Below are 26,634 nucleotides of genomic sequence, written 5' to 3' on the forward strand. Positions count from 1 at the left end.
CCATGAATTTTCATTCTTGTTTTCATGTTACGTGACTATTGAACATATTATGATCTTGTTACCATACGTTTCACATATGGCTTACTCCAGGACAAGCTTGCACGTGGCGTCATTCCAGGTGTTTTCATATGCATTGCGGCTGGAGACTTAGCAATGGTTTTAGAAACTAGTTTTAAAAATTCATGGCAAAACTTCCTTGTTTACTTTTTTACATGCAACAGGTACTGTTGTTGTTTACTTTGTAAAAAAATGTAAAGGTCAAATCACAGTCTCGTGGTTTTTACATTATCTTTGCCCCTAAGAAGACTAAAACATACCTCAAGATTATGTTTCTTTGAAAATAGCTAACAAGGACTAAAAACTTTTCTGAGGGGTGACCACTACTCTGCATTATGGGGTGGCGTGGCCACCCTGTAAGCCGACAAATATGTTCTGATTTTAAGCAAAAAAGCTGTTTCCTACACAAGCAAGGGTAGTAAATGAATAAAGTAAAGTAAAAGACAAAAAGTTTTTTGATCTATTTTTTTCTTTTCCCTGCTACTTGTCATCCCCTGTAAACTTGCTTTTGCTGTTTTCTTTTATTTTTGTTTTACGTTTATTCCTTGCCTGGTGGAGGAGCAGTTAGAGTGCTTGGCTTGTAAAATGCATTATTAATACTTGCTTCTGCTTGTGGTTGCTGATGAACAGTTCCAAATTCGGGCAATATAAAAGTCATGAGAAATTCCAAAAAATAATGTGTAACCATCGGAACTTCCACGAAGACAAGCTTGGTAACCGAAGCTCGAGTGATTAAGGCTCATCACTGAGTTTAAGTCGTGCGAATAGATTTTCCTCCGTCCGAGGATAAAGAAAAATTGTGATACTTTACCAGTTCAGCGCCTGTGGGGCCAGATGCAAATCAATGTAAATACAACATAAACATGTTTTTCATACAACCTAAAAATATGGCTAAGACATTATTTCGAAACTGAAGAGACAAAATAAATTGCTTTCAATTGTCTAGTTTGATATAAATTCATTTTCCTTTTTATGCACGCATATTTCCAGAACCAAGCTGGCTCTAACCTATCAACATTTTTAGGAGGACTTACCAAAAGGCATGAGGAATGAAAATTTTAACAAAAATTGTCATGAAAAAGGTACCCTTACCATATGTGACAGTAAAAAGATGGACCTTGGTGATGTAAATGGGACACTCAGGTAACTTTGCTATAGTTTTGAGTTTATGGAACATGACATGATTGGTTGAAATGTAACTTTGTGAAAGTATTCAGTTTCTAAAAATTTAATTCAAATGTTTTTGGACGATTTTAGATATTTGTCCTATTTATAACTTGTGTTAATTATGCAGATTGTTTTCAACATTTTATTCATTAAACCACTCCATTCAATATCTATTAACCTAAAAGGTCGGTTTTTGTATTTTTTACTACTGTACTCCTTTTTGGCAATCTGATTTGGCCAAGGCTGACTCAATATAAGCACAGTGTTGTAGTGTTTTGGGGTACTGTAATTGTATTTTTTGCATGCAGTTGTTTTGTTACCTCAGTGCTTTGATCAGAAAATCACTTTGTCTCATCCTTCCAAGGTCTAAATCAGGGCTACTCAACTGGTGGACCGCGGTCCGAATGCGGACCTTTTCAGTGTTGAACCTGGACTTTATCTGTCTCAGTATTTACGCAAATGAAATCGTTCATCATTAGTTTTGTTATTCCTGCTTATTCAATTAATCAGCGAGTATGTAAGTGGTAATTAATACCCATCCAGTGAATTATTATATTATATATATACCGTATTTTAATACATTTGTATGACTGTAAGTTATTTCATGAGAGTTATAAGTTATAACGGACCTAAGCAAATTTTGAACTTTTGTAACTGGACCTTTGCTAAAAATAGTTGAGTAGCCCTGGTCTAAATGTTTACTGACTATTGCAAACAGAAAATAATAAGTTAAACTGTATATTGAATTTTACCTTTTGAACAGTAATAATTCCCAGAAATTGATGTTGGCTTCTATATAGTCTCTATGTGATATTAATTGAGATCGGACACAAAAAGTCGTAATAAAGTTATTCTTTTTTGGTCAACGAGTATCGTTTTAATAACATGTTCATGAACAGTATTTAATTTTTTTTGTGAGTAGACTAAGCTACCAACAAAAAACGTATGCCAGGAAGGTTTGGTTTGAACCGACATTGATAGTTTGATACTATGTTTAAGTATTTATACCAGTTTTCAACTAGTTATCAAACAGTTCATTAGGTTTCAAACCAAGTCTAGTCTTCTATTACCATGTTGAGTCTTTGCATTTAGTCTTTGGGAAGTTTGTATCCCCTTAGTTTTTCACCACCCGTATGTGATCCGACCGGCTACTTTTTGCTTAGTTTGCTCACTTGTGAAGTGATATATACGAATGTGAACACTAAACATGCTACAACTACTTAAAGCAACAAGGAAGAGCTGGTTGTCAAAGCAGCAGAAGTTATTCTGACAGGGCATGGCAAGCCTTTCTGCAGAGGTGCTGACCGTCCCTGATATATCCCATAACACCTTCTCAACATAGCAGAACAAATGGAATTAAAAAAGATTATACTAAATCATTAATGAAAAACTTATCATTCAATGAACTGTTTTCAAATCTGATAACATTACCATGCGTGAGTTTCAGATATTGAAAATATTCAGGGGCATCACCGCCAGCAAAATCAGTGTCATAGAACACCTGGCCAACAAAATCAAGCTCTCATCATCGTCCTCCAAGAGACCCACTGCACATCTATGGATAAGTTGGTAATAACCAACTTCACAGTCGCAGGCGCAATCCTCAGCAGGAAACACGGCCTCGCCACGTTTGTCCATGAACAACTGAGCTGGACCCTAGAAGACCAATCCCCAGCCCAATCGGAGCTCGAGTGGATCTGTGTAGACATAACAGGCTACAAGATCATCAATATCTACAAGCCCCCACCCTTGCGACTTACACCATCAGCCATACCAGTGTTCCCCCACCCCAGCCTCTACGTCGGCAACTTCAATAGCCACCACACGGATTGGGGCTACAACACAACCAACAACAACGGAGAAAGCTTGGCTGCCTGGGCAGCCAATAACAACCTCACCCTACTACACGATCCTAAGGGTTCTGCTAGCTTCTTCTCCGGGCGTTGGAACACTGGTACAAACCCTGACCTGGCTTTCGCAAGTATGGGCTCCGATAGTCGACACCCGCACAGTCGACACCCGCACCCGCACCCGCGTGCTAGAGAAGTTCCCTAGGTCCCAACATCGACCCTCGCTTGTCACGGCCCCCAAACTCGCATTGCCTGTCCCGAGCAAGCGGGTTAAGCGTTGGAACTTCAGAAAGGCCGATTGGAAACGCTACGGCTTCCATACAAAAAAGCCGCTAAGCGTCTACCTCCCCCACACACCATCCTTGTGGACGAAGCCTACCAGGATTTCTGCAACGCAATAGCATCTGCGGCTAAAAAATCCATGCCCCGCGGCCGACGGAAGATCTACATACCGTGCTGGGATAAGGAGTGCCAAAGCCTCTACTGTGACTTTCTTGGTGCCCCTCAGGGTGGCGTCACCAACTCATCAGCCACAGTTTTACTGGAAAGGCTTGACCAAAAGAGGAAGCACCGCTGGACAGAGGCTGTCAACTCAATTGACTTCACACACTCTAGCCGCACAGCATGGTATACATTGAACAATCTCACTGGCAGGTCACATGGATCCCGTCAACAATGCCCTGTCTCGCCTAATGCCATCGCAACACAACTTGTGAAGAACGGGACGTTCAAAACGAGAGACCGTGACTCAGACAGGTCCATCCTCAAGGAAATGACGGACCTCTGGAAGGTGACAACATCTCTGGCGATTTCACTACGGAAGAATTCGCCGCCGCCCTCCAGCACATGAAGCCAGGTAAAGCTCCGGGACTTGACCATCTATGCCCGGAGCTAATACTCCATGCTGCTCCCGCCCTAAAGTCTGGAGAAGAGCCCTTGTGGTTCCAATCCCTAAGCCAAAGAAGCCTCCAGGGGATCCAAAGAGCTACCGCCCTATCTCCCTGCTCTGCATCCCCTTCAAGATCCTCGAAAGACTCATCTACGCCCGTGTCGAACCGATAATAGACCCAAAGCTCCCTCGGGAACAAGCTGGCTTCCGACACAGAAGATCAACCATAGACCAGGTCAAACTTATGACCCAAGACATCGAGGACAGCTTCTCAGCTAAGAAGGCCGGCGCCGTGTTTGTTGATCTCTCGGCTGCCTAAGACACCGTGTGGCACAACGGTCTTACCTGCAAGCTACTCCGTCTACTTCCTGACAGGCACATGGTCCACATGATTATGGAACTCGTACAAAACCGTAGTTTCATCCTCACCACCGACTCAGAAACGGCGTCCCAAAGGGCTCCGTCTTGGCTCCTCTCCTGTTCAACATATACACCTACGACCTACCCACCACCACTTCCAGGAAGTATGCCTATGCAGATGACCTGGCACTCCTGCATTCTGCCGGAGACTGGCAGTCGATAGAGAGGTATCTTAGCCAAGACATACAGAAACTAACTGTATATCTCTAGGAATGGAAGCTGCAGCTCAGCAAGGCAAAGACAGTGTCGGCGGCCTTCCACCTTAACAACAAGGAAGCACAGCGTGAGATAAGCATCAGTATTGATGGGGAACACCTGCCCTACAGCGCTGAGCCTACCTACCTCGGCGTGCCCTTGGACAGGGCACTCACAAAAACCCTTCGCACGGCCACCCTGGCACTTGTCCACTCCACCGCCGAGTACTGCGCACCAGTGTGGTGTCGTAGCTCTCACACCCGCCACATCAACACCGTCATTAACGACGCGCTGCGTATTGTGACTGGTTAACTGCGTCCCACTCCAACGGACTACTTACCAATCCGGCGTCGGACGTTTTCGCTCAGATATGCACAAATGGGGCCTGGCTCCCTCATCAGGATGCGAGTGTGGTGCCACAGAGCAGACAGCAGACTACGTCATCAATGACTGCCCAATCCATCGGCCCCCACATGGCGTGGGCGGTCTGAAAATATTGGACGAAGATACAATCACATGGCTGATGACCTCATGCCCGGAAATCTAGTCTGGAAGTGGAAAGAAGAAACGCTCAAACGACGAAGAAGAAAGTATTCAAAGAAGTATGACTATGTTTGAGCTGAGCCTGACCGATTCTGTCTTGGAAATTTTTCAAAAACAGACCTCTGCTGTGGGTGAAGGTTGTTTTTCTGTGTGTGATGGTCAGCGCACTTATTTATTTGGCTCTGCAGCCTACGCTTATATCTAGAAATGTTAGTAGCCTAGCTAAGAAGGGCTTGCGGCACAGCAGTGAAACTTTACATGCGTCAATTTCAACTGTTCTTGATATTAATCACAATGCTATTTCACAGTTAACCCCACATTGGGTAACTAATTACATACAAAAAAGTAGTACTGCAGAGAAATTTTGTAATATCGATGAAATATGTACTTGCGCACTCACGTATGTGTAAATGAATTTACATTTTAAAAAGCATCAAGCACATTTATGATTTATTTAGTTAAATGCAGCTGTTAATTCATTTCAAATTAAGTTACATGGTGCCTCTATTTTGACAAAAAAGTGAATATTAGAAGCACAATTTTCCAGATAAGTCATCCCCACTTTTTACTTAAGTATATAAATAGACTATTTTAAATTATGCGCATATGTGTTTTTGTTGTATTCAAACTTTTCTATGTTGTTATAGCATATAACACTAATGAACCTAAATATATCGAATCGGAAATTTCATCCATATCATAACTTATTGAAGCATAGCAATTTCAGCATGGCAACAACTTTCATTCAAGTAGTGTTGCATCACAGAACATGGGCACAGGCCTGAAAGTTTTTCTGTATTCTTTTATCTTTGTATTTTTTGTTCTATCCAAGTTTTTTACTGCAGTATTACAAAAATACATTTAGTTTCTTCAGTGCGAACATGGACGTTTTTGTTCAGAGTGTTGCTTTTTACTGTGGACAAAATATTCATGCACAGATTTGAAATCTGAGTAGCTGAACCGTATATTTGTTTGTTTTAAACTTAGGGAATATGCTCTTTGACTTTTTCATGATAATGTGTTCAGTCATGAGCATTTGAGCAACATGAGCACCCCTGGGAAGCTTAACGAAACAGGGTTTTCTAATTCACTGCATTGTAAAATTGTAGTATAAAAACAACCGCAAAGCTTTGTATTTGCTATTATTCAAATATTTTGTTTACTTCTGATTCCAACAAGTTTTGATGAAAGCTAAAACAAAACTTGGAGTTTTCACAAATTTATGCTAACGATTTTAAAAATGGTGCAAACTGTTCTTTGCTATAAATGCAGTAATAGGTCACTCTATTTAGATCTGTTTTTGTTGATTTTAATCAATTTCGGTTAGTACATTAATTTAACTTACCCCAACAGTAGTGGGATTTGTATAACAATGACAAGGTTGTTCAACCATGACTACAAACTTGTGGTAAGAATTAAAAAGAAATCCAAACCATATAAATTTTAGTAAAAGCTTGTGTTGTTAAATTGCATTTCAATACATAGATTTTTAACCATTAATGGTGAGAAGTAGAAATTTGAATTTATAACATTCAAATCTGAATTTTCCAAACAATCATACTAAGGTGAAGATGATAAGCATGGTAGTTAAGTTTCTGTTTGTGAAGTGAAGTGATGGCAATTACAAAGTCGATCGCTACCAAGGCAACCAATGCAATCTTTTTACACCACTTGCATTACATTCAGTTATTAGTTTTATATGACTACTCGAAATTTATGTAAATTCCCTTTAAGATAACTATTGTAACGGGTAACAAATGATTCAAGCAAATTTGTGTGGAAAAATATTATTTTGCATGGTTGTTTATTTGTTTCACATTGGTTTTGAGTGGGTCGTGAAAGCGGTAGAGAGGGCACCTGGCAAAAGGTAATATGTAACAATTCTAAAGCAACAATGCAACAGATATGAATAAGTTTATCATTAATTATTTTTATGAGTCCTCAGTCAATCATTTATTTCATCATTCAAATCATTTTTATTAGTAAGTTTATCATGAATATTTTTCTTTCATTTAAAATGGAGAAAACATCTAGCAAACTTTATAACAATGTAATGACAATTATCTCATCACTGTAATAAGATATTTCGGCATATACTCTGCAAACTGCAGTATAAAGAGCTTCCCTGCTCTCTAAAATTACTGTACTAAAATCCACGCAGTGCATGACTTGGAAATGTGTAAACGCTGTCTTATCAACAATTGAGACTGTAACAAATGAGCTGCTACTACTACTACTATTACTACTGTACTTACCTGTTTTAGTTTTAGTGGATTCAGGGCTGGTTAAATAAATTTATTATGGCAAACAAAAGTTAGAAGGCGCCTTTGATTACAAATGGCACGAAATAGTTTAAAAAATGGAACCAACTCTTTCTATTTGAGTAAATGCGGTATGAAACATCAAATTGATAGATAATCTGGAAAACGTGGTATTTTTTGTTGCAATTTGAATATCATTGAATTTATTTTCTTAGTGTTGTCTTCTAAACTTCCATTTTACATTGCATTTAAAAATATCTGATTTTGCAAAATTTGTTTCAAACGTAATTGTTTATTCAGCAACATCACTAAGGATTTTTTGAGTCAGTGGGATGTTCATGATAACACTATTCATCGTTTCTGTGATCTTGATGGTAAGTTTTTTTAGTTGCAAGTTTGATTTTTTAAATGCTATTGCCCAAGCAAGCAAAAAAACCTCGAAATCATTCAAAACTTTACTGACAAGTTTCTAATTTAGGAAATTTAAGTATGATTTTGTTTTAACGAAGATAGAGTGTTCGTGTAGAACTGTAGATGAATGAAGGTTCATATACTTAACGATTTTGCTTTTCGAAGTTATTAAACAATGAATCCTAATATAACTCACAAATTGAGAAAGTTATTGTTATTCTCATGTATAACACAGCCCAACAAAACAAAGTTTTTCCAATACCGTTAATGTTTCAAAGGTTTTATGATATTTTTAGGGCACTGAATTCGAAAATGGCATTGGTTTTACCGAATTGGCTCTACTTTTTGAGATACTGTATTGATGTTTTAATATTTTCATCTAAAACGTTTTAACCGCATACATAGGCACCTTATTGAGTTAAATAAATTCACATTACTGTAATAGAGTTGGTATAAAAGTACTCCAGGAACAGGACAAACCTCATTTCGATAAAAAAAAAAACTGTGCACCTTATCGTATTTTATCACCTAAACCAGGGGCGGGCAATTTCTTTGGTCGGCGGGCCTGATATGAGAAAATGAAGTACTTGGCGGTCCGGATTCCTGAATCGATACATTAATCGTGTATTTATCCACCTATGCAAGGAATAAATCGTATTTAATGTAAACTTTAAGTTTTAAGCATAGAGACCAAAAACAGTATATAATGAATTTATTAACGAAAATAATGTACTTCAATAGCAGAATAATGTGGCTTCCTGCCACATTATCATGTAAGACCGGAAACTGTCTGCGGGCCGCTGAAAACCCCGTCGCGGGCCGGACCCGGCCCGCGGGCCGTATGTTGCCCGCCCCTGACCTAAACTATTCATTCCAAAGTCTTATACTTTGGATTATACAGTTTTCAGTGGCAGAAATACTGTAGGTGAAGTGCTTGACAAAGATTTAATAACTTGTGCTTAGTTTACGAGTCCTTACGAACAAGTCAGTTTACGAGTCCTCATCTGCTATAGTGTAATATCAACAAGAATTCTGACTCATTTTGTTAAATCCTGTAGTGAACATACAACGCAAAAGCAAAGCGAAAACATGACAAAATTTGTCAAGAAAGTGTTCTTGGGGTCCCCACAAGGTATGCAAAACCTGTGTAGGGGCGCTGAGGTTGTTGCAAAATGGAAAAAGAAAAGCTTGAAGTTTGGGGTACCCATATGGTGTGGAGAGAACTAAACAATCACCACGATAAATTAGGGTTGCCATACGTCCGGATTTCCCCGGACCTGTACGGAATTTTAGTGTTCAAACTGCGTCCGGGGGGAAATGCTAAAATATGCTTATATGTCCGGAATTTCACCCTATTCGTCTACTTTCCGCCCATTAAAATGGTCCAGAGTACGGGAATTTCTTCCCATTGTAATGGTTGAAAGTATGCCTTTCTTACCCTGGCCTAGAGTAAGATATATGCCTTTGGAATGGGGAGAATTTTACTTCGTCACAAGTATGGTTTGTGAACGCCATTAGTCTATTTTTCCGCCCATTAAAATGGACCTGCTTTCAGCAACGGGGTTTCCCACAAACGATATTTCTGCCAAAGTAAACATCTCCCCATTCCAAATGCACATTTCTTACTCTATAGTAAGAAAGGCATACTTCCTGCCATTTGAATAGGAGAATATTACCGTATTTCCACCCATTTTAATGGGCGGAGAGCAGACGAATCGGGTGGGAATATTTTAAAATTGTTTGTTGCGTTACGGGTAATAATTTCATTGTTACGTCATAAACGACAATAGAGCGCTCTATTTGGGATACAATCATACATGGATGTGTGGAGCTGGGCTAGTAGCTGAAGGCCTTATATCTTGGTCGATATTGCAAAATTTAGAACATGTCTGAAACGATAAGAGCGTATATTCGCTGAAGAAAAGTATAAAGCAGTGAAAGCAGTAGAAAAATAGCTCAACAAGAAGTCTGTTGCAGACCAAATTAGAATACCAAGGAAATTGTCGTTTGTTTAATTCTTAATCGAAGTGGGCCGCGGGTTTTGTTCGCACCGTCAAGGGGGGGCATTGCTAGTGTGACGTCATATTGACAGACAATGTGTTCATACCTCATTTTAAAAACCGCTAGTGGGCACTTAAGACTGTCCGGATAATAGGCCCCGAAAATATGGTAACCCTACGATAAATGTTATTATTGCATAGTGAAGTTTTAGGTTTAAAGGTAACAAGAAAAAAAGGGAGTATTCTGGCTTGGCATTAGTGAGCTGACCAGTGTAGCAGTCTGAAGGCACTCCTGTTCCTGTCTTGGCATCGTTGCCATCAACTTCTATACTCAAGGAGGACTTAATCAAATACGACTGCAATTGTTTCCCTGGTTTAATCACTGAAAAACTTATAGCATTAATTTTTGATGGCCCATCATACCCAAACTTATAAGCTCAAATTTCACCAGAAATATGATCGATACTAAGCTTGCTGCTTGGCCAGTTAAGTCACTGCCATAAAAAAATTTCTTGTGAAAGCACCAAGTGGAAAACTGCTTTGAGATAGCACATTGTATGCTGAACAACTTCCAAGAATTGGAGGAAAGTATGAGCATCTATGTGAATTATCTGCAAAGAGAAAGGTGAGAAGTTTCACCAGGATATAAAGGTCACCGAAGAAAGGTACCTAGAAAGGTGGGACCAACACATGATGGTAGGTTACTGCTAGAGTCTCAAATGTGGTTATCCTGATGTCCGTTACAGAGGAAAATCAAACAAGCTGTCATTCATAAAGAACTAGTTTTATAATGTTCTGCCATTTCCTGTGCTACTTTCCGTTTACATTTCACTGGTCTTTGTATTGTGAGTAGTGCCTCTTAATAACAGGTGTAGGCAAACTTTCTGCTGCTGGGCCACTTTAACCTAACAACAAGCACTTCCGGGCCACAATAAGAGTGTTTTGTTGGCTGAATTTGACCTACATGTGGCGATATCGCAACATGGGTTTCATGGTTTGGAATCAAAATCATGTCAAAAAGCCCTTTGAGTTCTGAATATCATGATAAATTAAAAAAAACACAAATCTAAATTTTGTCATGCATTCGTTTTCAACGCATATATTGCATTCTGCTATTTGTTTCGTGTTTATTTTCTGTTAAATTTCTCATTTCATGAAATTGTAAAATTAAGGCAGATCAAACTATCTTAAATTTGTTTATTTTCTTCACACCTCTTGTCCAAACCTGTTGCTTTGTTAAAACACAGTTTTTGATGTTAACCGGTCCTTGGTTTGTGTGATTGTTAATTCAAGTATATTCCAACAAGGAACTAATGTATGAGCTTAAGACATGTCAGTTTTTATTAATACAACATCAATATTTGCTCTTGTTGTACTATTTGCAACAATTTGAGGTAACAAATCGATATTGACAACTTTCCCAAATTTTTAACTTTATATTGTACTAACATGGAATCAAATCTTTTGAACTTGCATTCACTTGTTTCGAAAAAAGACTTCAAAGCATCTTCATTTGGTTCACGTTTAGCATAACTTTAAATTTATTTTTCAAAAGTTTAAGAAATGTGTAATTTAAAAATTGTAAAATCTTTATACTGAGGTAACTTGACCCCTGGTATGAGATAGGTTTTTCAATGCAAAGAACATTAAACCAAGAAGTTAATATCGCAAATGTTTGCATTGGACCGGAACATTCATACTTTTTTAATATGATGCTTTGGGTGCGATATCATCATAAATACAGTGTTACCCACTTTAAGTTGTCTTCCTAATGCAAAGTGACCCCCTAAAACACGAGACACCAAATTCTTTCTAGCTATCTGTGTCTAATGTAACATCAACCAAATCACCTGAGTAATCATATAGCTTTTGCAAGGACTTTCTCAACGTTGATAAATACCTGGTTATTTTATACTATTATTTTTTATATGTTCAGATCACATGGCCTCATGATCTTCATAAAATCTTCTGGATTCTGATAAGTCATAATTGCCACATTACTTTTAAATCCATATTTGTAGGTTGACTTTATTTTGTTTTCTTGTTTTTCCTTGTTTATTTTGTGTCCTTAGCTTTATAGCATTTATTTTCAGGCACTGCTTATGCTAACCGTCATTAATTTTTATCACAGTCGATTTAAAAATTGTGCATATTTTAATACCTTGGGCTCTTATTGTTTGCTGGTTGGTTTGCGGAGTTATCTTCCCACCACAGTGGTTAATCATCCCATCTTGTGATCAAGGAATTACTTAAATTGATTGAAATTGAAAATCAGTCTTGTTGATACATCAATTTTAAACTTTTCAAATATTAAAATTTTACTAAATTTGTGTAGTGAAACTGGATTTGTTTCTTATAATAGTAGGTTTTGTGTGTAAACGTCTGTTCTGTTGTTACACTTAACCACATATTGTTCTAATTCCGAACACATTGTCATAATTTTTTTCAATTACGATTGGAAGTTTGACACTGTACTTTTACATAAATGGTATGATAAAATGCATTTTTGTTATCTTGTCAGTTAAGTAAATAGAAAGCCTTGGATAAGCTAATATGTGACTTGTTTTGTTTTTTTATGCATTTGCTTTTTCAAATTATATTTTTTTATGTTTATCTATTATATTTACCTGAATCTCAGAACTCCATTTATTTTGATGTGTTTTTCATTTTAACTTGTATTTAGACGAAACCTCAGCTGATCTACAATATGTTGATTTGGTTAATAATCCCGAGCGATACACTGGTTACAAAGGACCAATGGCATGGCGAATTTGGAAATCAATTTATGAAGAAAACTGCTTTTTGTAAGGTTTTCTTAATGTTAACTTTATTGTTTTTATTCTATCTATTGTATTAAAGACACAGGCAAGTGCAGTTCAGAAGAAAATTGTTGTAAAATATATCGAAGAAATAATTTATTTAATAATATGTAGTGATTAAGCAATTATGTCTATAATTGTATCACAAAAATTGCAAATAATCTGCATTATATGGGTATTTGTATCAATTTGAATAAAATGATTGATGTGGGTGATAAGAAATAGATATGATTAAAGCGTACTTAACAGAAATATCTTGTGTTATTTAAGTTTAAAACACTTCTTCAATAGGAGTAGCTATACTGATGAAGATACGTAGGCATCAGGTTTTTGGGGTCATTTTTTCTTTTTGGTAAAGCTGGTGATATCAAAATTCGACACGATACATGGCATGACCTCATTGCGGTTTGTCACTCTGACAAAGCATTGCTAACATTGAATTTCATTCGCCAAGTATGCATAACTATAGATTTTCTATTAAATGAAATTGTTCTGCTGTATAAAAAACACTTTCATTTTAGGAGATAGGAGCTTCTACTGTTAATACATTGAACCTATATCTATGCCACAGAACGCATCGTTGGTGCTGGAGATTATATCGATATTTTCCACATCACTCTGAAATCCAACAGTGCTGCCATTTTTTTGTACTTAGGTACTGACAATGTTTCATCGGTTTCAATAGTACTAATTAGGGATGTGCCGTGAGGAAGATTATTCGTGTTCGTGCGAACCCGAATGTCATGAAGGTCGACACGAACGAATCCCGAATCTATTCGTATTAGAACCATACAATAAGATTTTCTCCAAAAGTTGTCAAGTCTTGCTTATAAAATGACGTAATCGATATACAAATCGCTTTGTTTCAAAAAATAGTGTGTAAAAACGATCGAAAAAGCAAAATTGTTAGGAAAACAACCTTCATTGTACTGCTACTCTAGTACTGCTGACTCTAGTTTAGCATTGTCGGGAAACTAGATGATCATTTTTTACGAAAGTCAGTAAATTTTTAAATACCGTATTTTACGGACCATAAGGCGCAATTTATATCCTTTTTTTCCTCATAAATTGATCGTGCGCCTTATACCCCGGTGCGCCTAATGTATGGATCATAATGCGCGAAACGTATTTTAATGAGCTTTATACGGTAACCCCATACTCCTTATAATCGAGTGCGCCTTATAGCTTATATATGAACAAAAAACTAATGTAAGCAATTTATTGACAGTGCGCCTTATGGTCCGTAAAATACGGTAATATTGTATTCGGGTTTGGGTTCGTATCGGCCCATCCCTAGTACTGATGAGGTCCAACAGTTTCAAATTTTGAGCATGTCTTTCGAAACTTACACAATGACCAGCTCTGAAAAGACTAGTTGTCGACTTATTCTGACGATACAGAATCCAACACCTTAACAATGTACTGTTTTGGTAATATTTTGGGAACGTTGATAAATCACAACTAAACATCAGTGGTTAAGGCTGTCACTGGAAATTAAAAATTTTCTTTAATAATAATTAATTAATCTATGTAAAGCTAAAGTTTGCAAGAAAATGGTAAAGGGTTTTATTGTTTCAGTTTTTATTTACACAGTTTTGTGTTGGTAACAGGTTTCTTAGAACTTCCAAATTAAATGTTATACATGCAATATTTGGTATGGTACGATTGATGAAAATTTATTTAATTTGTTAATCAACTTTTTGACAGCCATTTACTTTGCTTTCTGTTCTGCAGGCCAGAAGATTCAAATAAGAAAAAGAATGTTATGTATGCACCATTTTCCCAAGGTACTTTTAATATATAACACATGAATTTATTGCAGTGGTACATGGCATTAGTGTTTCAACTCATAAATGGTGGTTGGTCAATACAAAACAATGTTTTTTAAGATTGTAGTTTTTTGTACATGTTGTAATTTTACCATATCTTTTTCTTAAAAATTTTGCAGTGCCACCTCTACCCAATTGCAATAAACATTTTTTTAGACCTGTCTTCTGCATGAAAATTGCATGCAACTAAAGATAATTCATTAATAAAACGAAATTTGGAATTTGTTGGGTGTGATCAAATGTGACTTTATTTAGAGCTGATAATTCAGTCAATTTTCTATTGCTGTTAGCTGCCAAAGAGTTGTTAATTGTCATATCAAATTGTTAATTGCAGGTAAAATTACTACAATTATCTTAAACTTTTGGATGAAAAATGTTATTTTTTGTGAAGTAACCCATGGTAGTCCTGGTACGCTCTTATATTTTATCGTGGAAATAAATTATTCAAGTATGATTATTGTCAGTGCAGCACATTTTCTTAGGTCGATGGGTTACAAAAGAGTTAGCTCGAATTTTTCTTCATGTATGTTGTCGGTTAATGGCTAACAAACATTTCTGTCACTAAAACCTTTAGCCACCAAGTGATTAAATTATTAGTCAGATTAGATTTCCTAACTTTATTCTAATCCAGTGCTTCCAATTTCTTATGTGCAGACCTTTTAACACTTTAGTGCAAAACAGGGCAAGTGAAAAATCAAACACCACTCACTTTATAGAACACCTGTAAAACTTATATATTTTCTCAATGTTTCTTACGCAACTTTTTTTGTGCTTTATCTTTCTCTAGTAGAGTAAACCCTTAGTTAAATGATGTGAAGGCGCGTTCAAACGGATAACCAAATAACAATTGTACTTTCACTGATATGAATCATAATGTGTTTTTCATATTCCTATTATTTCTGTGTACAATTCTAGTTGTGGTGTTCCGTTGCAATTTGGAAATTTTGTATGTGTGTTGCTAGTAGAAACAGTTTGTGAAGCACTGTTCTAATCCACTTGTCAAGTTTATCAGTTCTCAGAACTTCATAGGAATTATTCCATCAAACTGACAAGTAGAAAAGTAGCGACATGTCAGAAGTCCAAATAAATGCAGAAATGAATTTCACAAGCTCTTTTTTTGTATGTCATTTTTTTGGCCAACAGCATTAAACAAATCTGATATATCTGTTGTGATTTTGTTTGGCAACACACTTGGCGCCTTTAACTTTGTTATATGCATTGGAAATATCGATTGAAGAATTAAAGAATAACTGTATTTACATATGTTGTAACGATAGCTTAATACTGAAATTTTTTTAAGGTAGCTCAACATGAAAGAACAAATGTGCTTCAAATAAGGGCACCACAACTTTTCAACCTTTCCCTTGTTGAACAGAGTACTTCACTCTGTCCCTATTTTCAGACTCATGACTATCACAGTATACAAATAGGATTTCTGTAGTTAAAAGGTACTTGTGTAAGGTTACAATCCTTCACGTTTATGCATGTTGGGTGTCTTTTATTTTAAATATTTTGGTTTGTTTATTGCAGAACAAATTCTGTTAAATATTTTCGCAAAAGATGTGGCCCAAAATTTTTAAGATTTCTTAAATTGACATACTTCAATTGTTTTAAGTATTTTCTGAGTTATGATTTTTTCTTAACAGGTGAAAATATTTTGCAAGTGACCAATGGTGATCTGCAAGGTAATGATTTTTGACAGTTATGCTTTGTTATGATAGCAATAGTATCTGAATTAATTAGTGTTTAGAATTTGATGTAACATTTGTGTTTTAATGTGAGCATCGCTTTGAGGTAGTACAAATATTTGTTTTTTTCCTTAAATTACTATCAACTTTTAGCGTATACTTTTATATTTCAGTAATTTTTTTAAAGGGAAAGTTCTGCAGACAATAAATTGCAAAAGTTAACTTTTTATGATAAATACTTGTGCACGTTATGTTGTGCCAGTTATGAACAGTAACATAAAATTTATCTACAGAAAAACCCCAAAGGGTATCGGAAGAAATGCTGATATACTTGATTAATTAATTATTTATTAAAGACAAATTATTCGAAATAAAATTATGAGAATATGTGGTTGTCTTGAATGATAAGGTGCAACACAGCTTTGCTGGTGATGTAATGGTTATTTATACAGTATAGAAACAGAATTTAACTAGCCTAACCTAGGATTTCAGGTTTTAAACTTGTATGGAAATTATTTTATACTTTAGCCACTAGCAAAATATTTTTTCATCTCGGCTCTTTCTGTTTCAAAAGTTATTCTTGTACTACATTACTATAGTTTTTAGGGTGTGTAGGCCCTTATAAAGCCATATGTTAAAAATGCAAAGTGCAATATTTCAATTTTCATTTACTAATAAACAAGTCCGGTCAACTGCTGTATTTTTTTATCCAGCAAGATGTTAGATAAAAGAGCTCAAAGCAGTATTTTTTAGCAAATTCGTACTTCTTTAGTTTTCACGCCAAATGCTTAAACTTTCAAAGAAGTTTTGCCTTGCCTAAACTTTAGACCCACACAAAATGTCAACTTTAGCCTAAAGCAACATTTATTAATAGTGTGCCTGATGAAATTTTGGTCCAGTTTATGAATTCAGATTTACCAAAGAAATATGTAATCAATTTTTCAACTTTCACTTTGCAACTATGTGATATCTTCAATTTAAGTCGTTCTAAAGCTGTTTTTGAGGCATAACAACCCAAATTTTTGCTGTTTGTGCGATGTGAGCAAACATTTTAATTTTAGCTTCAGCTTTTAGAAACGTTTGACCACCCCTTGTCTTAGACGCAATCCTAAATTCAATTTTTTTTTAAAGCAAAATTGAGCCCTGGTACCAAAAAGGTTAAGAAACACTGCCCTCGACCCACACTCTCAACAATCACCAAAACAGTAACGAAGTATCACAAAGTATTGTTACATGGGCACGCAAGACCAGAACTGCTTCTACTTTTTATATACTGCTTAATTCAATGCAGCATGGGTGTAAAACGGTTACCAGTAATATTGGTACTCTATTTCAAGAGTGGTTTTGGTACAATATTTCTTTTCTTTTTCTCCCCTCCCTCCTTTCATTGTTCTTGTTTCTGTTTCTTTTGAACTCTTCACGTGTCGTGTATAACAAGGAACGAAAAAGGAGAGGGAAGTGAAAAAAATAGAAAACGAGAACAACCGAAGGAGGGAGGGAAGAAACAGAGAAATATTCTATCGAAACCACTGTTGAAAAATGGTACGGATATTATTGGTAGCCATTTAAAACTACCCTTAAGTTGAGCATTATACGCTGTGGAAGGAACAATGCATATAGTCATTTTTACCAGTAGTAAACGTTTTGCAAGTTTTCCAATGTAATCGTTGGATTTTGCATATATATAGGCTATAAGCCTATAACATTTTTATCATTTCAAGTAAGTTGATAGTCCGCAAGTAAAACTTCAAACACGACCAGAGTAAATTAAAACTGATTTGCTGCAGGCTCCACTTCAGTAAATAATGTGCACATCTTCTAGGTGTGGACACTTTTGAGACATGTTGTATTTTATAGGATTATTCCATGTAGTTGTGATTATAACAATTAATGCCGGTAGACTAAAAATAAAAAAGTTTCATTACAAGGTTGCTGTGAAAAAGGACAATGTCACGCCTGAAACTATATAGTCAGCATTTCTTGTAAAATTAATAGTTTGTTATGAGCCCAGCTGCTTTTAAGCAGTTGTTAGTCACAACTGTATGATGTTTGATGGTCACTTCAACTGTTCAGAAATTAAAACTAGAATTACCTTAACTTAATATGATAAATGGAGGTTATTGTGATGTGATTGTACCGTATATAAAGATACGTTTTGTACTAACTCATCATTCTTTTTGTCTTGTATTTAAAACTTATTTATATTCATTTTAGAACTGGATAAGACCATGTGTGAGTTCTCATATAGATAAATCTTTTTTTTAGTTCTCATATATCTTTTTAATTTTCTGTCATACTGATCAAATTTTAATTGATCTAAGAACTGTTTTTTCAGGTATGTGTCTTGAAAAACGAGTGTTTTATCGTGTCATTTCTGGTTTACATACAAGCATTAATACTCATCTTTCTATGGAATATCTGTTTGAAGGTGATATGTTTGTTTAATTTTTGACACTTATATGGTAATTATGAAGTACAAAATAACTGTTAACTCTTTAAACCATTTCTTTAAAATTTTTTTTGGTTTTGTAAGTATATATTAGTGCAGTACAAAACATCACAAGTTAAAAGAACTTGCTGTGTGTCATTCCACCCCAACACACCTAGGACATGACACCCTACATCTCGAAACTTTTTTATACTTAACAGAAACTTAACATCCGTGAGCTCAATAAATAGACAAAATATTAGTAGTGTGCAATTTTAACAGTTGCCATAGCACCCCAAATTCAGCTGAACGGATACCCACGAGGCACCCACCCTGCACTAAAAAATCTGTAGTCATACCAAAAGCCAGTTGCTTCAATTGCAAAACAATGTCAAATGATGACTGTCTGAATTTTGCCATTGTTTACGGTTTTCTCTGTGGCTTGCCCACTGTTCGAAGATAACACATACCGTGACACCTTTACAGGAAATGGTGTCCTTTAGGGACCTTATATTTGATCTAGAATGAAACAAAAAGAGTTTTTTGTGGCAGGTAGTGTGAAGATAGTCTCTGTTTCACATTGATGTAGTGACCAAGCTAGTTGTCACCAGCAAGTCCGTATATCATTTTTTCATGTACGTTTTAAGCTTCTAAGTTTTTTCCCGTCTATTCATATGTGCATAGTTCTTTTTTCAGGGGCACCTAGTTTCTAAGACCCTGGATGCCAGTGAGCATCTACTCAAAAAAGTTAAGAATATTCTCTGATCAAGAAAATCATCCCAGTGGTTTTCTGTATAAAAAATGTGCAGTAGATAAACAGTTATTGCCATAAATAGTCGCAAAAAAAACGTAAATTCATCACTTAATAATGACGAGGATGTTGGATCTTTTTGCATCACAATTAAAGGTATATCAATCATTTTAGTTTTTGTCAAAAGCGTGGCCGGGATAATAAATCAAGTCAGCTGCTAATAGCACGCGCCAATGAATTGGAAGAAGTGGTAAAGTCGAAAAGGCTTAAAACATGCTCAAAAATATTCAAGGTATAATCGCTGGTAACAACTAGCACAACCACTAAACCTATAGATAGGGATGACTAAGGTATTTGGATCAAGTAAGCCTATGATGAATAGAATGTTTCCTGTGACAGACAAGTAAAAAGTAATAGGTATGATTATAGCATACTTAAGTGTATAACATCATGTTAAATAAACCTAAAGTAGCTTGCTATTGGTGTATTTATATTGGTTAATTATGTAAATGCTAACTTACAGTAATGTTCAGTTTTGATTGTTGGCTTTAGCCTAGACCATTAACTGTAACCGTGGTAAAAACAAAAATGTTTTACCAGTTTATGTATTGTCATCTGTGACATTCTGATGCTAAAAATAAACATTGCCTGCTATTAATCGCCTACCTATGGAGACATATTCCATCTAAAACCTATTAGGTAGCCTAAAACAAAGCCCCAGTCATCGGGCATATTGTTTTTACATTGTGACTTCATAATGACCTTCCTTTTTGTCATAATAGGCGGCCAAATTTTCGATGCACTTTTGGCAATACCTGCTTAACCACTACATTTTAATTTCACTCCTTTGACCAGTATGTTTACGGACAACTAGTTTTTGATTTAAGCCCAAGTTGTTTTTAGACTTGCCTCTCACTTGATTCACAGCGTAGATTTAGCCCTGAACCCAACTTCATTGAATCACTATCAAAAAAAGCATGAAAAGTCAATGCTCGATGAAGTGCTCTAGTCTGGCAAAATCTTTAGACCAACTTTCAAAATTACCACGTAACCAGACCAGATGCACAGTACTCAGCTTTGAAATAGACCAGACGCAAAGCTGCTGGAATAGTTTCTTCAGCACAAGATGTGGATTTCTTGGGTGGTGACACCAATTGTCACCATGTTGCTCTATGGCTTGGTTATCTTTCGAAAAAAAATTTATTGTTTGGCCGACCTATGAGCTGGGTATGTTAGATTTAGTATGGCTCGATGCAGCACAATCCGATAGGCAAAGTGGCAATCAAATTTGATGTGCATTTTACGAGTCAGGTGCTCTAACCACTCCACCGCTAAGCTGACGGACATGCCTTGATCTGATATGTTGGAAGAACATTCTGTCAACGCTGTGGATTCATATCTGTTCCTTGCACAGTTCTATATACATAGATTTTGCAAATAGATCAGTGTAATCATCTACTTATGGAATCAGTTTATTTTTTATCTTTTTTTAAAGTGTTGCGTCATTTATTTTTCAACATTGACTTGAGGCAGTTGAAAAAAATGTTGAAATTTACTTCAGGTCCACTCCTGCTTTTGTAGAAGTAAACTAGTGTTAGTGTCACAATATAGCAATGTTTTTTTTACCGTAAGTGTTTCTTACATGCCCACTAAACTGTTTGCGCAGGTTTTTTGATTTATTTTGCATGGGCAAGTTTGCTTCTTTTACCACTATTTTTTTTTATGCTCACTTGCATTTAAAAGTGTTTATCGAAATGTTTAAATTGAACCTTCTGTGGTTCCGCTTGTGGCTTAAATAGAATTTGGCCATGTCTGTATTACTACAATCAGATATTCTGGAAATGTACATTAACATTAAGACTTCACTGCTCGCAATAACTTTCCAACATGCTATGGCGCACTTTTTTCATTTATGTTGGATATTTATAGAGTTCAGTAAAAGTCTATGAACATCTACATACCAATATCTCAAAATGCAAATCTGCATAGTTTACATATGTAATAATACACATGTATGTGCAGATGGTTGGGGTGAGAAAAAATGGGGACCAAATTTGCAAGAATTCCAGCGAAGGTTTGATCCTTCAATCACCAAAGGAGAAGGTACCGCAAGACTGAAGAACCTATATTTTATATTTTTACTTGAACTGAGAGCTTTATCAAAGGTAACTTTCCTGTAAAGTATTTCGTTTTTATTTTCTTTTGTTGAAGGCCTAATTATCGCAAGATTTTTCATCCAAAAAGATAAATTTGAAACAATTTTTGTCAAAGTATTTAGAAAAATAATGAGCTGTATGCATAGGTATTTTAATGTTTTAATGCAAAGGTTTTGTAAATTCGTCTCTGTGTGCAATGTTAATGAATTTGATTTTATGCATTGGCATACCAGGGTAGATCCCATTAGCTTTACATAGAAACCAATTTTCAAAACTAAAATCCGTCCCAATGTTGTTGAAGTGAAAACTTTCCGGACTAGTTGTAATTTAGTAGAGCAATTTAGGTCTTTAATATAGGCCCAACATAATATTTCTAAAATGGAGAAATCTTAGAAGGGAGCGAGCAGCAATTCAATATTGTCAGAAAAAGGGAATGATGCCCAAAGAAATAAATGAAGGCAAAGAAAAGAACACTTGGTGATAATGCCCTTGTATCTTTTGCTGTGAAGAAGTGAACTGCAGAGTTTACATTTGGAAGATGACCCAGGGTCTGACAAACCAAAGGTTGAGACTCGAGTCGCAGCTGTCCACAGATTGGTAATATGAATGACAGGAGAGTAACCATTCAACATGTTGCCAGTATTCTTAGAATTGCTTATGTCCAGCAACTTCTGTTCCATGTGCTACAAAGAAGAAAACTTTTGCAATATGTTTGCCAAGAATGTTGAACCAAGCTCAGAAGTACACCAGAGTTGACATTTTCAGCAAGCTTTTGAGTCAATGTCAGCTAAATCCTAAAAACTTTCTTTGAAGGATTATGACCTAGAATGAAACATCACTTCGATCCAGAGTTTTGACTTTGAAGCAAACAGAGGAAACAGTTAGGGTTACTCCTTAAGTTCCATCAAGTAGTGCCAGTAGAAAAAATTTATGGCCTCTATATTTTGGAATTGTAATAGGTTACCTATGATCTCCAATGATTTCAAACTATCAATATGTAGACAGTAGATAGATAGTACTATGTTACTCTATTACTACAGCTAGGAGAAAAGATTAAGAAGAAACATTGAAACGTCCTGTTGCTTCAGAGTGTTCATTAAGTGTTCTGTTGCACCAATTCACACCTCCCATGTGACTGCTCCGGTAGCAGCCGTGTGCAGGTTTGAACTTCTACTACACCTGCCTCATTTACCTGATCGTACGCCAGTACAATTATCTGCACTTCAAGGACAATATTTTGTGGTTATGAAGTCATTGAAGTACTGAGAGCTTTTTAGAGGAGGAAGAAAAGCTTTTGCAGAAATGAAATTGTTAAGTTGGAGTATCGCCGGAACATTGATGTTCAGGGAGATTACATTAAGAAAAGAAATTATATTAAACTTATGAAATTGTTGATTTTTTACTATCTGGGCCACAAACTTGCCCAGTATTAAGTTTCGTCACGATATAGAACGTTTGATTAGTATAACACTTTTGGTAGTACAGTAGACTTTGCTTGTTATTTCTACTGTTGGACCACACCATTTTGGTTATAAAATCTTATAACCTTATAACCATACTGGGATGATATAGTTGGGCACAAAATGACAAAAAAACATCAATTTCATTAAATTTTAAGTCAATGTCAGTTGGTGAATTGAGAATACACATTGATCTTAAGACTAATCATAGCAAAAGAATCATTTTATGTGGAATTATTCAGGACCATGCCAAAATTGTCATATAAGGCAAGTGGTCAAATTACTTACGCATTCATGTTCCAAATTCTTAACTCATATCATTAGAAGCCCAAAAGGGACATGATATCCTAGCATTTTAGTATTGTGTGTAATACTAGAACGGCCGATGCGGTCATTTTGACCGTTTTGGAATTTGAAAGTGCGATATATTTTTTTACGGAAATCGCATGACTGCCAAATTTGTTGAATTTTCGTAAGTAATATGCAGGAATGCTTCTGCTGAGTATCAAGCGGAAAACTGCTTTCGGAAATGTTTTAGAGGGTGGTTTACCTCCAACTCCTGTAAGCGGTCATTTTGACCGCTCAACAAAAAGTATCGTTTCTAAGCCTTTTTCCAGCTGTTTCCGACAAAAGTTCGTTACAGATTCACCCAGTTTATGTCAAACAAATCAGACAAGTTTGGCATAAAGTTCTGGCTGGCGGTTGATGTGGTATCGAAGTATATCCTAATTGCCATTCCATATCTGAGAAAAGACAAGTCGCGTCCACCCACCAAGCTTAGTGATAACGTTGTCATGAATCTCATGCAACCATTTATGTGTAAAGGCAGAAATGTTACAACTGACAACTTTTTCACGTCGTTTTTACTTGCCAAAGAGCTAAAAAAGAAGAAAACCAGTCTTGTTAGAACTATGAACAAGGTGAGACGTGAGCTGCCTTCATCTGCAAAATGTTTGCAGTAACGCTATTCTAGTAAGCTCATGAAGGCAGGCAATGTGGCAACACTGACTGTGTATTAGTGTATGCCTAAGAAAAGCATTTGTATTCTTAGTTCTCTGCATCAGTCTGCTGAACTTGGCGCATCTGACAAAAAAGATACCAGAGACAGTGGAATTTTATATCAAGACCAAATGTGGTGTTGACGTGGCTGATCAAATGGCCAGGCAGTATTCAGTCAAAGCAGGCACTCATCGGTGGCCCGTTGCTGTTTTCTATAAAATTTTGGATTTGGCAGGCATCAATGCTTTTGAGCGCTATAAAAATCGAAGAGGTGTCAAGGTTTCAAGACGAGATTTCATCTTTAAGCTTGCTACAGAACTACATAAAGACTACATCGTTGAAAGATCAAGCAGAAACGCTACGAATGCAAGACCTCACACACTGCCACACTCGTGAAAACAGCAAACCCCGGAAGGGTATACGCCGCTTATGCCCAGCTTTATTCAATGGTGGCTTACAATCGAAGGCAGCTTACCAACAAAGGTGGCTTATATTACTTTTTCAGCACATATTATTGGGGCTTACAACCAAGTGTGTCTTACTATCAAGAGCAGCTTTTAACAGAGATAATACAGTAAATAGGAAGATAAAAGTTTGATCATATCATGAATCACTTAAACTTTGACAAAATGAATTTTGAGTTAGGCAGTTGAAAGTGTAGCAATCATGTTGCACAACTTATGGGTTGTATTGTGCAATGTACTTTTTGGTTACACATGCTGTTGTCATTCGATTAAGAAACACTTAAGATGGCTTGTATTTTCAGGTCTAAAATCAAGATAGAAGATAGAATCTATCAGAATCTATCTGATAGATAAATACAATAGTCTAGAGTTGGGATAAGCCCTAACGGCCACTAGTGATCATTTTGACCGCTTCTCCGAAAATTTGTTTTTGCTAGGAATTGCGTTGTTTGTTTGCAGCTTAATTATTGAACAAATATTCCAGTCACTTAACTCGATCAATTTATTCACCAAAAAGATTTATACTTCCATGAATGGGCAAAAATCTGGACACGAAATTATAAAATATTTCACCTTTGCGTTGTCGCACATCCAATAAATTCAAAAAGTTCTGTAGCGCTACACATACCACATACGGTTTGTTACATTTCAGACAACGTTTCTTGGTTTTGTTTTGCGTGCAGTTTGCAGCTATTTCAAACTGTATATTAAGCGCACTGGTTTTTTGTGAGCAACGCTCAATTGCTAAAATCGAGTGCACTTGCACTTATTTACTTAGCACAAAATGCGCTGTGAACACCTTTTGCAGCTTAAAAATTATTGAATTTTTGAATGCTTTGAGACCAATTGTAATTTTCAGGTGATGATGGTGTAAAAACCAAAGACAGTGACCATAAGGGCACTGCATCTCCAAGTATATAGGCTAGATTGTGGATCATATAGCACATAGGTCCGTAACCCTTTTTCATCTCTGTGCTCTGGCTCCCGCGACTCAGAGCCAACCAGCTCATTTAGACAAACTTGCCACTCATGCCACATGATTGCTTGCCACTCATTTACTCAGCACAAAATGCGCTGTGAATACCTTTTGCAGCTTAAAAATTATTGAATTTGAATCACTCACGTGATCCTAAGTTTTTTTTATTCGAGGTCGCATGTCTTGGATATTGGTCTTTGTTTGGTGACTATGCGGATTGTCATCGTTGTAGTGAGAATTTTGTGAGGGTAACTAATAAAGTTTTTTGCAATGATTCGAATGATGTGTGGTAAGACACTACGAGATGGGATTACCAATGATGTGATAAGAAGGTGGACATGTGTGGAAGATATTGAAGAACATCTGAGAGGACATCGTCTGAGATGGTTGGGGCACGTTGAGCGAATGAATGAGGAGAGCTTAATAAGAAGAGTACAACATAAGATGATTGAAGGAAAGGTGAAAAGGGGAAGACCAAAGAAAACATGGGAAGAGACGGTGAAGGATGATATGAAAATGAAAGGTTTGAAGATCGAGGATGCCATCGACAGGGGAAAGTGGAGGCGTCGCTGCAGACAACTGGTCGACCCTGAATTTGTTTCGGGATGAAGACCAGGCCTGAACAACAGGCGAATGGAAGATGATAACTAATAAAGTTTTTACGTGTAACTGTAAAGCATTAGTTCGAACTATATATGTAGCGTTAGGTTTTTTGTCTTCAATTAGGTGTTGTGGCTCAGAGTAGGTTTTAGTCTGGAGGAAACGACACCAAATGGTTCTTTCAATGCTAAGGGTTGCCGACCCGTGGTATAAGGCACGTTGTCAGTATAGAAGGAATGTTTAGTTTTCAAGTGAAATAACGACAAAAGCTCAGGATAAAACAGGTTTAAGCCAGCTTTGTATAGGCTTAGGATGTTATGGTATAGGCTATGAAAAATAATAAAATGAATTAATTCCAATACATAGACATCGTCTGTATAAACTCATATGACATGGGATTAGTCTATTCAATTAGAACTTTTTAAACATAAACATAGATATGAAAAACTTGTTTGTTTATACCAGGGTGGTCCAAGTCTGCTAGCATCTGGGGCCACAATATTATTTTGAGCGTTGTTCGCGGGCCACACATAGTAGGCTACATGAGTGCTAAGAAAACGTAAGTTTATTTTACAGGAAAACCATTAAACCACAGTCAAACAATTCAAACAACTTTCTTGTTTATTGATCACTTAAAGATTAAAACATCTACATCAACATCTTATCACTAA

At 36.4% G+C, this 26,634-nt stretch overlaps 1 protein-coding gene across 1 annotated transcript in view; it reads left to right on the forward strand.

The window, feature by feature from the left end:
• The window catches only part of LOC143462950 (ERO1-like protein beta), a 53,087-nt gene that overhangs the window by 14,280 nt on the left and 12,173 nt on the right, over positions 1 to 26,634 (forward strand). The window contains exons 4-10 of the mRNA XM_076961268.1: positions 1,082 to 1,200; positions 7,683 to 7,756; positions 12,477 to 12,597; positions 14,347 to 14,399; positions 16,088 to 16,126; positions 18,465 to 18,557; positions 21,331 to 21,473. Of these exons, the coding sequence (XP_076817383.1) occupies positions 1,082 to 1,200; positions 7,683 to 7,756; positions 12,477 to 12,597; positions 14,347 to 14,399; positions 16,088 to 16,126; positions 18,465 to 18,557; positions 21,331 to 21,473 (642 nt within the window). The remainder of the gene's footprint in view (positions 1 to 1,081; positions 1,201 to 7,682; positions 7,757 to 12,476; positions 12,598 to 14,346; positions 14,400 to 16,087; positions 16,127 to 18,464; positions 18,558 to 21,330; positions 21,474 to 26,634) is intronic.

The sequence above is a fragment of the Clavelina lepadiformis genome, chromosome 6 (genome assembly GCF_947623445.1).
Source record: "Clavelina lepadiformis chromosome 6, kaClaLepa1.1, whole genome shotgun sequence".
Classification (NCBI taxonomy): Eukaryota; Metazoa; Chordata; class Ascidiacea; order Aplousobranchia; family Clavelinidae; genus Clavelina; species Clavelina lepadiformis.